This window comes from Chenopodium album, chromosome 25 (assembly GCF_948465745.1).
Source record: "Chenopodium album chromosome 25, dcCheAlbu1.1, whole genome shotgun sequence".
Taxonomy (NCBI): Eukaryota; Viridiplantae; Streptophyta; class Magnoliopsida; order Caryophyllales; family Amaranthaceae; genus Chenopodium; species Chenopodium album.
Genome location: NC_137858.1, coordinates 2,132,288 through 2,151,271, shown reverse-complemented (window position 1 = coordinate 2,151,271; position 18,984 = coordinate 2,132,288). Strand labels below are relative to the sequence as shown.

The 18,984-nt window shown below is 33.1% G+C and overlaps 2 protein-coding genes across 3 annotated transcripts; both read left to right on the top strand.

Annotated features, from left to right (window-relative positions):
* The first annotated feature begins 1,921 nt into the window (after window positions 1-1,921).
* On the top strand, window positions 1,922-4,780 carry LOC145615312 (uncharacterized). The gene is made up of 4 exons (XM_081670375.1): window positions 1,922-2,605; window positions 2,797-2,886; window positions 3,075-3,142; window positions 3,890-4,780. The coding sequence occupies exons 1-4, from the start codon at window positions 1,973-1,975 to the stop codon at window positions 4,008-4,010; spliced, it is 912 nt and encodes a 303-aa protein (XP_081526501.1). The 5' UTR covers window positions 1,922-1,972; the 3' UTR covers window positions 4,011-4,780.
* A 9,249-nt stretch (window positions 4,781-14,029) lies between these two features.
* On the top strand, window positions 14,030-18,639 carry LOC145614790 (AT-rich interactive domain-containing protein 1-like). 2 transcript variants are annotated; one of them, XM_081669854.1, is made up of 3 exons: window positions 14,030-14,199; window positions 14,594-15,746; window positions 17,456-18,639. In XM_081669854.1, the coding sequence occupies exons 2-3, from the start codon at window positions 14,613-14,615 to the stop codon at window positions 18,221-18,223; spliced, it is 1,902 nt and encodes a 633-aa protein (XP_081525980.1). In that variant the 5' UTR covers window positions 14,030-14,199; window positions 14,594-14,612; the 3' UTR covers window positions 18,224-18,639. The 2 variants fall into 2 exon arrangements, with proteins under 2 accessions (XP_081525980.1, XP_081525981.1); XM_081669855.1 differs by having other exon boundaries at window positions 14,620-15,746; window positions 17,456-18,638.
* Window positions 18,640-18,984: the final 345 nt, after the last annotated feature.

Sequence of the window (18,984 nt, the reverse complement as noted above, 5' to 3'; positions counted from 1 at the left end):
AAAGTTGAAACAGAGATACACAAATTCGTTTGTTTTCTTTCTACTAGTATAATAAATACCATATGCCAAAACTAATATGAAGTCGGTACAACATTTCAATGAGATCACTCTTCTTTGATCCCCAAATTATCTTTCCCACTTGTAAGAACTGTAACACATTGGTAAATGATAATGGTGGTCGATATAAATGTTATCTATGGCGCAATTTATTAATCCTAGTATCATACCGTCTCATGTATGTTATTCCATCAATGTTACATTTGTTTTTTTAACTTATAGAAATTGTAAGTCATAATACTATTAATACAACCATATATGCGACCTTTATATTCGGATAGAGACATGTGGCTAGTATAACACGGTCGAGTAATAGACCACGTAGTAGATGAGTGCACATAAATCTTGAAGTAGATGTATTAAAGAAGGTAGGTCTAACCATAGCAGTCAACACTGGAAATATTTGAGCCGAGACGTCAACACCATCCCAGCTATTATTGAGTCAACTGTAATTAAGTGTTCAATCTTTATCAACATTGTGCACCCAAGAGGGCCCAAAAGGCCTAACCGCCTAAAGCTTGGCAACAATATTTATTTGGAGTGTCATGTGTGCACTAGCTTTCTAAAATTAGTCATGGTTTAACTTTAACCATTAACCATATTATGTTCATTACTCTTACTCACTTCTTATTGGGTTGTAATTTAAGGAAATCGAAATTTTCACTTGAACTTTTTCTATATTCTAATATCTTATAAACTTATTTAACTTGCTAATTTCTAAAGGATAGATGAGATTTGAACTCACAATATCATTATCACGTTCATCATCCTAAATGTTAAAGGACCAATTTATACTTCTGTGAGCCAGACTAAACAACCTCTAATTGACTATGAAAAGAGTAGTTTTTTCAAACTTATGATACACTCGTTGTAGCTCTTTGAATCCAGGAAACCGGGTGTAATGAAGTACATAATTGGTCAAGCACACACAAATTAAAGACTTCATTCTTGAATTCACTTAAGATAAAAAGAAAAGAAGAAGAACGTGCATGGGCGCATGGCTAGCCTGGTGTGAAACGTACATACAATTACAATTTACAAGTTGGAAGTGCAATGTGATTGAATTCATAAACCATAAATAAATGCACCTGTACAATTCTGTCTAGGCCCCGTCAACATATATAGTGCAACAGCTAGCTATTCAAGTAGTCATCTATCACAAAAGTCGTAAAATATCTAACTCAACCTTTAAGTCTCAATCTCTTAGATATTGTAACATTCATAGCATTTTACTTCCTAATACTATATCCATTTATAGATGATTAGTGTAAATAATGTTTAATTCAACTGCTTTTACCGTAAAATCCTACACGTACAACATTCATATCCCTTGTTATTGCTTTAGTATTATATGTGGAATACAAAAAACCTGATCTCTTATGACGAGCAAATTAAACCTATCTTTTGACATGATGTGTCAATTGATATTACAAAACAAAAATTTAATAAAATTACTCCAGTCCATAGTAAATATCTTTGGTTCATTTTGGAGTTTTCCTTACAAAAGAATCAAAATCAACTGCAAGTTTTCGACCCTTTTTACCTATTTTCATTGTGTTGTAGTAGTCTACGTAATTATTATCATAATGGCAATTCTGTCATTCTAATACTAGTATTTCATAAATTAACTAGTGTGTGTCCCGAGCGATGTCCCGAATTACTAGTTTGTGTATTTTTTTTAATTTGATAATTATATTCAACTATTTGTATATAGTTTATGTCATAATGGCAATTCTGTCATTCTACTACTTGTATTTCATAAATAATTTGGGACCGTCCGTCCATCATATCTCTACAACTTAATATCTTCAAGTATTTTGGGGTCGTATACATAGTAGTACTAGTATATAATATGTAACAACCCTTTAAACTACTACACACATACTAAGAGCTAGTCTTAGAGAAAGAAAGAAAGATGGTGAACATTGTGAGTTGTTACATGTCTATGTTACACAAAATGATGAAGTTATTAGGAATGCAATCCATAGAAGTCGAGGTTAACCCAGGAACAACTATTCGTTTCTGGGTTAATACCGCGAACAAGAAAAAGAAGAATAAAAAGGAAAAAAAACCACCGGTTGTACTAATCCATGGATTTGCTGGTGATGGTTTACTAACATGGCAATTCCAAATTTTAGCCCTAAGAAAAAAATACACCCTTTATGTTCCTGACCTTCTTTTCTTTGGTGGGTCCCACTCAACTAACGAAACTGAGAGATCTACAAAGTTTCAAGCTGAGTGTCTAGCATTAGGGTTAAAGAAGTTGGGTGTTGAGGAAAAATGTGTTGTGGTTGGGTTTAGTTATGGTGGGTTTGTTGGGTTCCAAATGGCTCAACACCACCCTAACTTGGTGGGTTCATTGGTGGTTAGTGGCTCGGTTGCCGCCTTGACTGAGTCTATAAGTAGTGGTTGCTTGGAGAGAATAGGGTTTGCTTCTTGGACTGATTTCTTGATGCCTGATTCTGCTCAAGGTGCTAAGGTTCTTCTTGATGTTGGTTCTTATGACTTGCCTTGGATGCCTGATTTTTTCTACAAACATTATTGTCAGGTACGAAAGGTTTTTAAATATTTCATTCGTTCTTTATTATCTCTGCATCATTTGAAATTTTACAATGCTATTCGCACACATAATTCTTTGACTATATATGTTTTGTACGTGATCTTTTTATAAATAAGGTATATAATATAAATGTACGTGAGATCTTGTTAAATTCACGTTGTTGTATATGGTGATCCCAGATCATGTTTAGCAATAGAAAGGAGAGAGTTGAACTATTAGAGGCTCTTGTGGTCAAAGATGAAGATGCCCATAACCATAAATTTCAACAGGTTCGCAATAAAGTATTTTTTTAGTAATTATTTATTGAATTTTGTATAATTAATTAGGAATAATAACCAACATTTTAATTTTTCAAGCAAGCTTCTTTCAATAATCTATCCTATCAAAATTTTGATCAAGTTGAACTTCGAAAATGTGCTAATTGATTCTATTTTTACATATTTTAAATTTTTTACAGAGGATACATCTATTATGGGGCAGTGAAGACAAAGTTTTCAACGTGGAAGTGGTAAACAGCCTCAAAGAGTACGATCTATCCTTTCACCTTTGTTCATTTGCTTATTCATCTATCATACTACCTCCGGTCCAAATTACTCGCAACAAAAGAATATTTTATGTCTCACAAATAATACCCTTTTGTTGCGAGTAAATTGGACCGAAGGTAATATATAATAAGTCTTTGTACAAAAAATAATAAAAAATAAAAATAAATAAATAAATAAATAAAATCTTAAATGGGATTATTTTTTTTACAACGACACCTTATTTTATTTTTTCATAATCATTAGAAATTGATCTGTCTCCTTAATTGCACCCATCAATTTTCCGTACAATAATATTAATTTGTAACAAACTTCATACTTATCAAAAGATCCACAATAAGCTCTAACTAGGGAAATTAAGAGTACATCATTGTTGTTTTTTTTAAAACCACATGCGGATAATAATAATATTAATAGAGGTCGATTTCCACCAAAGTTAATAGGCTTTGAGGGAAATCACCAAGCAGACAAGTTTGTTGCATCCTCTAGAGTCCCACCTAGTTAGATAGTTGTTTGTACTTTACTAAACAGTTTACTAATTATTGCTTCAAAAACAAAAAAAAAAAAAACCAAATTACTAATTATGTAAACTCAACTTATAATACTCTGTACAAAATATATGATGTGTTTTGTTGACATAATTAGACCAAAATTGGGGTTATCTTACTCATTTTTGCATTTAAGAATTTGTATAAATCTTAATGTTATAAATATATGATGAATGATGCAGGAAATTGGGATCAAAGACAGAGCTACAAGTAATAAAGAATGCTGGTCACCTAGTTTTACTGGAAAGGCCAATCGCCTTCAACAAATGCCTCACTAAAATCCTAGCCTCACTCACTAATTAATAATTAATGTCTTATTAATTTAATTTGCTTGTGAACCTTTAATTTGTTCTCATCTTTAAACATTGAGTAATACCGTACCTATCCAAGAAACCCCATTATTGTTTCAGAATTATGGCCATGTTTGGGAGAAAGCTTATTGGGGGTATATTAGCTTATTTGACTAACTTTAGCTGATTGACTAGTCAAACAAGCTAATACAAGTGTTTGGTAGTAAGCTTATTGAAAGAGCTTATTCCACTAAATAAGCTCTTTTTGAAAAAGCTCATTTTAGGAGCTTTTTCAATTAGCTTATTCATTAATTATTGTGAAATGACACTTATAACCTCATTTAATTTAAAATCCTATCTAAACTACCTACCCCACAATTAGCTTATTGGTCATTTCACATACTCAATCACCTTTAAGCTATCAGCTAATTACCAAACACTTTTATAAAATCCGTTAATACAATAAATTAGTCAAATCAGTTAATAAAATCGGCTAGTCAAAATCAGCTAACTCAATCAGCTTCAGCTTTCAGCTTTCAGCTTTCTCCCAAACAGGGCCTATATGTATGATCTTTTCCTACGAGTATTTCTTTTGAGTACAAATGTAATGCTTTTTTTTTAATTATATATGATGGGTGACAAACATATGGCTTGTATTTTTTTACAATTATGCATAAGGTCGCAATATCAAGTCTAGGAGTGTGTCCTGTCCTACCTTAATTCTAGTTACGCACTTATTAGTGAAAAATATAACAATTGTATATAAATTATCTATTCATTGAAACAAATCAAATAAAACACAGCATGTATGACTATGTTATATCTTACTCCATTAAGAGAAAATTAGAAGATTCTCTCGCCTTATAAATAGTGTCAAAATTACAAATGATAAAATCAAATGAAGACAAAAAAAGTATCCGTCCCACTCTATTGATATTCATATCGAGCGATAGATCTTGTGAGTATTAATCACATTAATCAACATTGGGACTGAAGGCTTGTGTCAATCGCCTTCAAGTAAAACATAATGGTCCGTTGAGAAATTAATTCCAAATGGCTAGATCATACTTGTCATAAAGTATTTTGTTATCGCGTTGGCCTACCTTTGTCAATCGTCTTGTTGACAAATAATGAGTGAAATGACAATATGCAATTAAGGCAATAGTATGATTTCATCATATCTCAATTCTCAACCACTTATTTTAGGAGTTGTAATTGTTATTTTACTTGCTTTAGTTATTAAATTATGAAATTTTATTTTGGATCTTGTCAACAAACGCCCCCGAGGCATTAGGTAAACATTTAAAAAATTTTATTAAGTAATTCGAGTATTAATTTTTTTGGGAATGCATATTAAAATTACAAGTCGATCGGTGTAATTAATGTTCATTTTAATTTAATATTTCTACTTTTAGATATGTTATCCAACGTTCTCGAAACGTTTGTTAGCTTTTTCCCTTTTTTTATAATTACCATCATAAATTATATTGTGATTAAAAAAAAATGGACTAAAACTATAATATCTTGCTGAAACTGAAGAATGGACCATTCGCTTGCATCTGTGAAAAAATTTATTGGGTTTGGACCAGGTAGATGTGGCATCTTTGGAAGTTTAAAATGAACAAATTACAGCTTATAGTTTTTCAACCGTGCAATGTACCAGGTAGATAAATTACCTGTGCATATATGTCAGGTGGTACAAGGTACAACCCACCCTTTTATAAAAATTAAAAAAATAAATAAATACAACCTTTAAGAAAATGATCGGAAGAAAAGAAAAGTACTACGTAATTGTAATTTTCGTAGTAATATAAATATCGGTATTTTTATGTGTAATTGGCCACACCATATGATCGGGGTTATTTATAAGGGTTACTTATTTAGGTGTTATTCGGCCAGTCAAGGGTTACTTAACGCGTTTTCGTCGGAGTTACTTATCCCGGGTTACTTATTAAAGGACTACTGAATCGATTAGAGGTTTCTTATTCTAAATTTACTTAGTCGGTTAGTGCGTTTTCTGTGTGAGAGTAATCCCTGAACAACCGAGTAATCCTAGAATAAGTAAACCCTGACCAAATGAGTAATATCTGAATAAGTAATCCCTATAAGTAACCTCGGTCATACGGTGTGCCCAACCACATATAAAAATTTGTGTATAAATATGTGGTCAAAGATTGTGAATATATTAATCTCAAAAATAATTTAAATTCAATAAAACTCCGGTGAAGAAAACACGATAAATAACTCTAAATTGACTTAGTAAATACTTCATCATACAACTAGTTTAATTACGTCTAAATAACTTGTAATTAACTTAGTGGTAGTGCGGTACTACTCACTTTAGGCCTGTTCACTTCAGCTTAATTTCGGTTTAGCTCCAATCAGTTCAGTTCAGTTCAGCTCCTAATTTCCTTATCTTATAAAATATTCATTTCACCCCAGTTCATTTCAGTTCAGCTCCAATAATCAATTCAGTTCAAATCTAATCAGTTCAGTAAATGTGAACATGCCCTTTGTCCTTATTTCTTCATAAATTATGGAGTATGCGAGTATAATACTTTAATTTTTTTAGATACTCGTAGCTTTTAGTGGTAAACAAAATACTTTTAATCAAAATAAAAAAAAACAGTTAAAAATAAGAAGGATAATTTGAGAGTAAGGAAGTAATTGTAAGAAATGTTTAGAATACTTTAAAGCATTATCTCAGCATACACGAGTTGGAGTCTGTTCTCATACGTTGAAATTCAGTTCAGTTTAGTTCAGTTCAGCTCAGTTCAGTTCAGCTCCTAATTTCCTTCTTTTATAAAATATTCAGTTCGATTCGGCTGAGTTCAGTCAATGAGAACAAGCCCTTATTGTTGAAATTTATTTAGTGACTGCTACCAGGTATGAATTGTTCATTGGGTTCATTTGCCAATTTTTGTTGGGTTTGATAATTACATTAAATTGAGCTAACTGGAAGATAAAGGTTGGGTCATGGGTTAGGAAAAAATTTGGGCTTTGGAGTTTTGCAAATACTTTAATACAAATGCAATGGTCTGAAATTTTATGGGTTTGTTGTTACATTTCTATGATAGACTTGATACTTTGGTACCATAGTGGGCTAGTTAAAAGTAAAAGTTATTAATGGGATGTTAATGTGTGGTGACTGGAACTATATTTGGTAGAAAGGACCTGTGTTCGATCCCCCACAATAATAATTGGGAGGGGATTGGAATCTAACCACTTAGAAGTAATCCCCGAATCTGAATTAGCCCAAGGGTGAAACGAGTGGAACAAACAAAAAAAAAAAAAAAAAAAAAAAGGTTTAGCTAAAAAGATAAATTTGACTCAATGTACCCAACTATTTTCAAAATGTTGATTTTTAACAGCATTTATATTCCCGTAACAATTAAAGATATTAATAATTGAAAAAATATATTCTCCGTAACATGTGTAAGGAAAAAAATGTGTTAACTTTAAAATACTGAAAAAGTAGATATACAAAGTTATGCATTGTAGCCTTTGTAGTTCATAACATAAAGTAATCATAAAGACATAAATAACAAATAGAAAAGATGCTTCAATAAATGTGAATGAAAATATAAGCTAAACTAGCTAATTAAGGCTCTCTAAAAATACAATTATAGTACTCCTCTAGTTTTATTGAGTTTACACCGCGTGAGATGGTAACATGTCTTGTCTTTAAATTAAAATAATATACTGCAAATACATAGAAAGCTAATTCTGCTAGCCTTTGGCGAAAATTATGGTTTTATAGCTATTGGGATAAATTTTATGCTTTACCAACAAGTCAAATACCTGCTCTTTGGGCCTGTGTGCTTAGGAGTAAGTATTGTAAGGGGAGATGTGACATAGACATGTTCGAACCAAAATCAAACATGTCCAATGTTTGGAAAGGCATTATAGAAAGTGCAAACATTATTTTGCAAGGTGCTCGTGTGGCTGTTAGTGATGGAACCAAAACCCTCTTTTGGGATCATAGATGGGTCTGTTCGAAGCCTCTTAGGGAGTTAGTTGTTGGCAGCATACCTTTGGATTCAGAAGGTGCCACAGTAGCTGAGATGTGGGATACGAATTTAGGGTGGAAATGGGCAGCGTTTGCAGATATTTTGCCCCAAGATACCTTGCGTGAAATTGAGTCTCATTCTTTGATAGAAAATCCAGAAAAAAGGGGATCTTTTATACTGGAAAAATGGTGAAAAAGGGAAATTCTCAATAAAGTCAGCTATGCAAATTATTCGGGATGAAGAAGATGAGCATGATGATGGTTCATGGGAATTAGTGTGGCGACTTAGAGTTCAACAGAGAGTTAGAGTTTTTCTCTGGCTTGTGTTACATGACAAGGTAATGACTAATGCTAATAGATTCAAACGCTCCCTTACAGAAGACCCTTGCTGTAAATTGTGTGTGAATATTGAAGAAAGCACACTACACTCTCTGCGTGACTGCAAGGCAGCTAGGGAGGTATGGCGTCAGGTTGGGGGTCCTTCTAATGCCCCTGACTTTCGTACTGGTACCCTGCAGCAATGGCTCATCCGCAATATTAAGGTACAAGTTCATAATAATTTATCCCCCGAAATATGGCCTACTTACTTTGCTATTGTGGTATGGTGGATATGGAGATGGAGATGTGCTGTTGCCTTTGGAAAAGCGCATGAAATTCCAGTAGATGTCAAACAGTTTTTACTTGAAAGATTTGAAGAAGTTTGGAGGGTGTTGGGTGATAGTGCTACGGATAACTCTCAAGTGCAACCTCGTAGGGAGGCCTTTATCAAATGGGCTGCACCTCCATGTGGATGGCTGGCTTTGAATTCAGATGGTGCAGCAAAAGGGTCCCCTGGACCTGCTGGAGGTGGGGGTATTATAAGGGACTCAACAGGGAAGCTAATATATGCCTACTCTCTAAAGCTAGGCAATTGTAATGCTTTCAAAGCAGAGGTACTTGCTGCAGAATATGGACTAGAGTTAGCTAAAAAGTTGGGTGCTAGGAAGTTGCAACTACAGCTAGATAACAAATCGGTGGTGCAAATTTTGACTAATGATGATGAATATAATGGGGAGTGTACACATGATATCCTTCACTGCAAGAAGTTAATCAAGAGGCAAGAATGGGAAGTTAGCGTGATGCATATTTACAGAGAAGCAAACCAAGCTGCGGATTGGCTAGCCAACCAAGGAGTTTCCCAGAACAACAAATTTCAGTTGATTCAAGTCCCCCCCTTAGTTTTAGGGCGTATTATGCATAATGATGTAGTAGGAGTAGCTTTTCCTCGTTTTGTTCCCCCTTAGTTTTTATTCGTAGTTTCTAATTTCCGGGGCCTAGCCTCTCATTTGCACCAAAAAAAAAAAACAAGTCAAATACCTTATATTGTGCTAGGACATTAAAAGGTTGAACCCACTGTTACTGATTATACTTTGATAACTTCGCTTACGTATCAACAACAAATGATTTAGATCACATTACTTGAAGAAGTTTAACAAGAAATGAATTAACTTAAAGAAACGAATAGATGAACACATATTAAAGATACCAATGTCTTCCATTAAATAAGTGATAAATTCTAAATTACCTCATGTTCATACAATTGGAAATGATCGATCAGATTCAGAACATTCTATTTTTTTTTTTTTTTTTACATTCTAAAAGCGCTAAAGAAAGCTTATAGAAAATAAAAATTTTGGGCCTCAATATTGGGCTATTTCTTTCATACATATTGGGTAGGTTTCATTTTCACAATTAAGCCAATGGGCTTATATCGTTGAGCGTATTGTTTGCAATTAGTCTAAGGTGCACCTTAGATAGGTGCAACAACCTAAAAAAAATCAACACTACGCTCTACAAAATGAACATTTAGTAAAAAAATATGAACATTTAATAATAAAAAATTAACACGTAAAAAAAATGAACATTTAATAATTATAATGCATATGTTTCATAATCATTTTATTTTTTATTACTTCAAATTTTTATGTTCATAATTAAATGCATTATATTCATAATAATATTTTATATGTTCATATATAATTTCAAATATTCATAATGTAAATATGTAGTGTTGTTCATGAAATATTAATTAAATATGTTTATGCATATGTTGTCTTTCTTAAATGTTTATGTTCATATTTTTTTACGTATATGTTCACCTTTTAAATGCTTATATTCACTTTAAGAAAACTAATGCTTACGTTCATATTTTGAAATGTTATGTTCACTTTCTGAAATGCATAAGTTCATATTTTTCATGCCTATGTTCACTTTCTGAAAAGTTAATGTTCACATTTAAGGGAACCTATGCATATGTTCATATTTTGCATGATTATGTTCACTAATAAAAAAAATGCAGAAATCCAGATAAATTCAATTCATTAGAATTAAGAAAATCATATACTACCTCCATTAACATTTAGTTGCAATTTTAGAATATTTTATATCTCTCAAATAATACCCCAAAGTTGCAGCTAAATGTTGACGGAGGTAGTATAACGACTATAACCTAATCAATCGAAGTTAATCACAAAGTCACCACATAAGAAATCGAAAATTACACATTTTTATGCCTATGTTCACTTTCTGAAAAGCTAATATTCATATTTTTATGTCTATATTCACTTTCTGAAAAGCTAATGTTCATATTGTGCTGTTGTTATACCTATTTCTAGGTGCATATGTGTGCACCTAAGAAGCGTATTGTTTGTTCATAAGTTTCAAGTCACACTATTCTATTAAGTCAAATTGTGGACCAATCTCTCTAAGGATGGTCAAAGTCAACAAAAATTACAATTGGGGTGTAATAATAGCCAAGAAAAAAGGTAACTACTTGTGTGATGGCTATATTCGCACTAAAATTCTAAGCAGATAGAATTAGTCCAGAAAAAGAGTAATTCATCAAACATGTCGTGTGTATTTAAACATGAAAGTCAAGCTTATGATGTTCAATTCATCTATTTAAGACCATGGACGTGTTCGGCGCTAGTTTTTGGGTAGCTTTTAGGTAGGTCAAATCACTACTTGACAACAAATACGAGTGTTTGGCAGTGTAGTGGTTGGGACAACTTTTAGTGATGGAGGTAGTTTTGATCAAAAGCTATATTTTTAGCTTTTGCAATTAGAGGTATCGGTTGAGGTAGCTATTTAAAATTTAATCTATAGTTTAAAAAAAAAAAAATTGATTTTTATATATAACAGCTAGTCAACTGCTACTTTACCAAACACTCATACCTAAGTTATCTATCTTCACGTCTAACAGCTTGTTCAAATTGAACAACACATGCTTTGGGTGCAGTCAGAACTACATTGCTTTGTAGAGCTATGTACATAATTTCACCAAATCAAAGCTACAACCTTTGTAGCTTCACAATGGTAAGCTACTAGCTAGAACGAACTATTTAGTAATTGTAAGCAAAGACCTATTTTATACGGAGTACCATTGTAGATGATTCCATGATTTTAAAAATGTACTATATATTTGCACGGCACACATTAATACAAATTCAATGACATCTCAATTGATACTTTTTATCTTGAGGATTATTGTATAAAAAAAGTTCAGAGTTTCGTCAAATCTAGAAATCAAATTAGATCAAATCAAGCGAGCTAAACATAGCCAAATTCTTTTATGCCTAATCTAATTTATTGACTTGGTTAAATTTAGACCTTATTTGTAGACTAATCCTTGAAGGAAAAAAAAAAAAAAAACCTTCTAATGAGATATCCAAATATGAAATTTTCATAATTTTGTCCAATTATGAAATTCAAGACATTTAGTGATAAACAAGTATAAATAAGAAAATTATGGTCTATTACCTATACTCTAATCTAGTTTGGATTGATCTAACCATCTAATGTACTCCATATCAAATTTCCCTTATCCTTCCTCCCTCAATATCAAAGTACCTGACTCGCAAATGCCGAACCAAAAAAACCGTGAGGGTTGAACGATCAAATTGCCCTTATACATATTTTGTTAGCTTAAAAAGTTGATAATACAAAAACCTATCTTATAGGTATTTAGGGAAAAGATATAATTGTCAATCTTATCTTATATAAAGATAAAAATTGTCCATTTTCACACTTCAAACCACAAATTCTATCCTTCCAATTCAACACATTCTTATTTAAAACTAAATATAAAAAATCTTCATATACATTGTATCTATACTTATACTTTTTCATATTTTTATATTCTATTTGAATTACATTTTCATATTAACAATTTTATGCAACATTTACTGATTTATAATAATAGATACAAACAATTGAAAAAATGTTGAATTGAGAAGTACTGCAGGTTAAAAAAAAAAGGGAATAATGTAACAAAAGAAAACAAAATAATATTTCGTAAAAATAAGTTTAGTTCAGTACAGATAATTTCAGTTTAGTAAAAAATCAGTAACTCTAAAGAAGAAATATGATAGAGAATCAGTAAAAATAATTTCATTTCAGCAAAATTAATTTCAATCTAGTAAAAATAATTTAAGTTCAGCAAAAATAATTTAAGTTCATCAAAAAAAAAAAAGGTTAGGTGAATGGGATCTAATTAAGGGCATAATTGATGCATAGCAAAAAAAAAAATAAAAAAATAAATAAATAAAATGAAAAATAAAAAAATTGTATATTGGTGAAATTATTTTTTATTCCAAACTAAATCATACAAAATGTAATACAGGGAAAAAAATCCCTAAATCAATCAATAAAATATATTTTGAATTGAAATTTAAGAAATTATACAATATTCTTATTCAATTGTTTACAATTCTTTTTTACTTTCCCAAGATGCTCAAGATATGCAATTCTATTGTTTAGTGGTGGCAAAAAAAAAATTCCATTGTTTTTGTTTATATCTAATGAGACCTTAATGACATTTTTTCTTTAAGAATTGATGATTAAGGGCCTGTTCATATTTACTTAATTTCAGTTCAGTTCAGTTCAGTTCAGCTCCAATCAGTTCAGTTCAGTTCCAATCAGTTCAGTTCAGTTCAGTTCAGCTCTTAATTTCCCTCTCACATAAAATATTCATTTCAGCTCAATTCAGTTCAGTTCAGTTCAGTTTCAATCAGTTCAGTTCAGCTCCAATCAGTTCAGTTCAGTTCAGTTTCAATCAGTTCAGTTCAGCTCCAATCAGTTCAGTTCAGTTCAGTTCAGCTCAGTTCAGTAAATATGAACAGGCCCTAAAGAGGCAAAATAAAATATGTGAATGGTGAAATTATGAAATCGCCGCAACTTAAAAAAAGAGACAATATTTGATTGTGTGATTTCTTCTGTATTGATTTTGTCGCTATATAATTGCCGAATTGTTGCTATTATTTTTCTTTATTAATTCCTCGCATGTACGGTAAATTGGGAAAATTTTTAAAAATTTATACACATAATTGATAGTGTACCCCATATAAAATATTATTATAAGATTTATGCATATCATGAATCTTTCTTTAAAATAAATTAACATATCACGAATCTAAAAACCCAATTGATTTATATGCAAATGTGTAAATCGCATTAAAAAAATCATGTCAGATCTGAATCCACCTAACGATCTACCATTCAAAAACATAGTGAAATCAACCATGGTAAATTACCAAAAGTAGCATAAATATCAATTCCAAACCTTGACCATCACATAGATTTAAATCTCATTCGATTCAAAAGCAGATCTCATAACAAAACTAACCCTGATTTGAACCCAACCTAACAAATCGAAAAGTAGATCTGATAAAAAACAAACCTTGCTTTACACCCCAACTCACACCCTACCTTAAATCAACCAGATACCATAGTTAACTTTAACCATAGTTACTACTCTGGTCCCAATACTTTATCTCTACAAATCAAACATCAAACCCCACAAAAAAATCACCAAAATTTTTGCAACCCACAATTTTTTTTTCTTCTCTCCCCTCAACCCCCACTCTCACCCTACCTCCACCACTTTCTCCTCCCTTAAAAACCCAAATAATTCCCCTCTTTCTCTCCTATAAAACCCTTAATTCTTCTACCCCCAAACTTTCAATACACAAACCATATTAAATTTTTTCAATTTTCCCTCTCTCTCTCTCTCTTCAAATTCCAATTCACCCAAATTAAGGGCCTTCAAAAAAGAAATTTAAAAATCACCAAAGAGGGCAAAAAGGGCCAAAGAAGAAAGAAGAAAGGTCAAGGAAGTTTCACTTGAAATTCCAAAATTTCCCCTAATATTTCTCTGGTACGTCTTTCTCTCTCTAACTGTTTCTCTCTCTAACCCAACCCACATCACACTATTCAATTTTTTCGAGGACTTCTACTGTGGTGGGGTGGGGTGGGGAAAACTGGGTTTCTATTGTTTCATCAAAATTTTCAAATCACCCGCTTTCTCCCTCCTTTTTCTTCCCCCCATTTTTTTTTTCATATTTTCTTCTTCAATTTCGAGGTTAAGCAACAATTTTTGTAGATACCCAGAATTTAGATTGGGTTAAAACCCTAGTTATAATGTGGAAACACCATTTACATTGCTTGAATTTATGTGATTTTTTGCTTGTTTATTTATGTTTTTTCAGTTGATTTGTTGGTGGGTTTTTGGGTTTGGATTTGTTTAAATATAATGTCATTTACTGGTTTAGGGTTTGAATTGGAAAGTCCATGGCAGGGTGGTCAAAATTAGGAGGTTGCAAGTCTGTTCAGACGCTTGAATCGTGTAATAAGGGTTTGAAAAGCGACGAAAATGAGCTCAGAAGTTCATTTGTTGATTTGATTTCGGTTTTTTTAGAAGAGAGTTGTTCTACTCAATGTTTTCGGCCTTTACCTCCGATGCTTGGAGATGGGCATGCTGTAGATTTGCTTAAATTGTACTTTGTTGTGAAATTGAAGGGTGGATTTGAGGCGATTTCGAAGAAAAGGTTGTGGGATGAGGTGGGTTTACTCTATGGTTTGGGTCCTGGAATTGGGTCTGCTTTGAAGTTGATTTACTTGAAGTATTTGGATTCTATAGAGAGCTGGTTAGTCAACTTATCGAGTGTCGAGAGCTCGAAGAACGAACGTTTTCGTAGTGGTGTGTGGTCGAAAGGGGTTATGATGGCGCTAGGGTCGGAGTATAGTAGTTTTGTGTCTAATATCATGGATGAGATGAGGAAGAGTGATGATACTTATAGCTTGAAAGAGAAAAGTGAGGTTACTTACATTGATTTGACAGAAGATGAGGAGAATGAGAATGAGAATGAGAATGATAAATTGAATTGGAATAAGTTTGTTAGGAGTTTTGGAGATGATGGTGATTCAACACAAGAGAAAGAGGATACTAGCAACTTTAAGCAGGATGTTGAGATGGGATTTTATGACGGTGTTGGTTTCACGGGAGAGAACAATGACAAGGAGAACTTTAAGGAAACGAAGAGTGAGATGAGTTATGCTGGTGTTTTTTCTTCGGATGGATCGGATGATGGTAGGTCTTCAGTTGACACTGTTGTGGTTGATAATGTGGTTAAGAGTTCTGAAAATTCATGCGATTCTAAGAAAGGTTCAACTGATGATGAGGAGTTGGTTATGGATTCGAGTGTATTGAAGGAGGTTTCGAGTCTGAAGAGGAAGAGGGATTCTATGTCAGATATGCTCTGTTGGATAGCTAAAGTAGCCAAGCATCCTACTGATCCCGAGATTGGCACTATTCCTGAGAGCTCTAAGTGGGCATCGTATGGAAATGATAACTGTTGGAAGCAAGTTTTGTTGGCTCGTGAAGCTCTTTTCCTTCGAAGGAGCGCTGAGCAATCTGCTTTTCAGGTACTCAGCTATTTCATTTTCTTGATATTTGATAATCTATTGTAAACCTATTTGAATCTAATAACAATATTGCTAAACATGGAACTACCTGTCTCGTATGCTTTTGGCAATTATTTTCGCGTATGTGCATGAGGTCATGTATGATGGAGCATGTTTAATTTGGATAACAATCTGAATTGATAATGCTGGTAGTGGTTGCCCTATTTATGACTTCAAGTGCTATGTTCAGTATCTGAAGTTTGTTAAGAGTTTTAGGAGGGGCAGTGTTTGTAAACCACATATCTTTGAGAATTTTTGGTTTACTTATGCAATGTACGTTTCCTTCTTAAGCTATGTATAGCTATCCGAGTCTCGTGTTGATCACAGGACCTAAAGTTTTTATATGGTATATGCATAGTATCTTATGTAGTATAAATTATGTGGTGTTACATATAGCATAGGACTATCTATTAAGTATTAAGGTATAATTGGAAAAAGCAAAAAGCTTGATATCTTTGTGGATTTTGTTATCAAATGACAAATGGAAGCTTTTCTTGGGTTGTATTAGCCTAGAAAGAAATAGTTGAACATGTATTAATTGCTTTGTTGTATCCGGCATTTTTGTGATGTAAGAAAAGTCTTAGATGCATGTGTCAGCCGTGATGATCCTGGCTATGGCAAATATTAAGTATAATCTTTTTATGGATACGAACTAAATAAAATTACCTGTTAAATAAACTTAAATTGTCTGCAGTTCTTATTTATGGCAGGCCCTTGTATTTTGGATTAAGAGTAAATTGGCAACAATTTCTCTGTGATCATGACTCATGTCAGTAATATTGCATATCTCCAAATCCTACAATCCCCAAGGTGGGAGCCTCTTGGGAAGTTGTTGGGTAATGTTGATGTTGATGATGACTTTTCGTGGATAGGAACTGATATTGACTGAAGCTTGCCTAAGTTACTCTATAAATTTAGGCTGGATCCCCTCATTCCTGCTCTCTGTACAAATAATAATTATAACTTGCACCATATAGAAGCTGTCATATCCATATAAAAACTCTTAATAATCTGTAATACTTTCATTGATTTGTATATCTTAACTTTCTTTATAGATTCCCCTCTTGTGCTCTAATAGAATTCCATGCCTTATTAAATGCCATTATTTTTCAATGTGTATGCCTTACACCTGACTTTGCAGGAAGTCGTATAAGTCTTATGATTTAAGACTTAAGAACTGCAATCTAGTTTGCTAGTAGAACTAACAGATAAAACAGCTTGAAGAATAAATATTGTTTTTAATGTTTTACAGCTGAGAGTGATCTCTCATTGATCCTTTTGGTTGTTAAGCAGGATTATTTTTAATGAATTCTAGTCTGGCTCATGAGGTTTTCTTTTGGGGTGGTCTTGGCTATGCATGTGTCTACTCATGGGTGTCTCACTTTCTTATGTCCATCATTTAGCTGTCACCTTGCTAAATTGCTTTCTTCTATCTCTTGGTGTTGGTTGTTGAACTATATTTCAAATTGAATCAGATACTGAGTGTTGTCACCCATTGCTTCCTTAATTGATTGTTGGCCAATTTCAATGAATCTCTTTTTTTGTTTCACACAGCTCTTTACTGAGATACTCTTGGTTCTGTTTTTTGTTTTTTTTTTTAAAAAAATTTTATTATTTTTTTTTCTTGCTTGGACTTCTATCCTTCATGTACTGTTATTTCTGCTCTGCAGAAAAGGCAGAAAATGCATCCATCCATGTTCGATGATAATGAGGGACCAAGATTCAGTCCTAGACTCCTTGTACCAAACTCACCTCCCATTGCGCCATCATCTACAAATCAAGGACGTCCAAGGCAACGGTTGGAGGCTCGTCTGGACATGAAACCTACTGCTTCAATCTACACAAGTCGTCCTCAGCAGAGAATTCCTCTTGGAGAAGAGTTTCAGGTACAAGTACCTGAATGGACAGGAGTGGTTGGTGAGTGTGACTCCAAATGGTTAGGTACTCGAGATTGGCCGTTGGAAAATAGAAGTAACAATGACTTGATTGAAACATATCCTGTTGGGAAAGGAAGGTCAGATAATTGTGGCTGTCTGTTTCCTGGAACTGTTGAGTGTGTGAAGTTTCATGTTGCAAAGAGAAGAATGGAAATGAAGTTTGAATTAGGTTCAGCATTCTATACTTGGAAATTTGATAAGATGGGTGAAGAGTGTAGCGTATCCTGGACTGCCGAGGAGGAGAAGAAATTTAAATATGTGGTGAAGGAGAATCCTCTTTCGCATCAAAAGTGTTTTTGGAAACAAATGCTTGAGGTTTTACCCAAAAAGAGCTGGGTTGACCAGGTGAACTACTACTTCAATGTTTTTGTGCTTCGACGTAGAGCTTTCCAGAATAGAAGCACCCCCAAGAATATTGATAGTGATGATGATGAAACAGAATATGTGGTAGCAAGAATGGCAACTAACACTCTCAGACATGACACTGCTTCTCGAATATAGATCATACAAGCATGAGAAAGCACCTTATCATGGGATATGGGTGCAAATACATTATTTTTCAGGACATCAGGAATATGGCTGCCTCTCTGAATTTTGTTTGGATATTTTTCTATTGATCAAGTAAACCTCCATTCCCATTGAGCTATCTACGTCTGCACATACCACCACAATTTTGATACAGTGAAGACCCTTGTGAATTACTCTACTTTATGTTGGCAGGTATATCTTTTGATGATGCAAATTCATTAAGCTGTTGGTTTTTGGACCTGTTTCTAATTTCTATGAATCATAGAATTTCAGATCCTGAATTAATTGTTGTATATAAACTCCTTCATGATTTTGTTGCAAGTCATGATAGCAAATCTTTGGAAGCGAGGTTTCAGACAATCAGATTGCACTTTTGCTTTCTGTTATTGCAATTGTTGCCTTGTTGGTTCTTGCATCAAATCATTGTTGCAGTTATTTATCTGTTTGTAGCTAATGCCTAAATATCTGCATTCCTATTGAAGGGATGCTTTTAAATTATTTTTATTTCGTATCTACTAGAGTGCTAGTTGTATTTTACATGTTATGTTTTGTTGCAATCTGCACTTGATAGGAACTTAGCAAAAACGAGTCGTGGAGATTCTGGAGCATACCTTTTATGTTCAATTAGGCACAATCCTTGTGAATTTTTTTAAGTGTCTAGTGTCTTAAGGACTCACAATTTCACAATATAGTCCAAAACTATAAGGTTAGGGACTTAGGTTAGGTGAGTACCA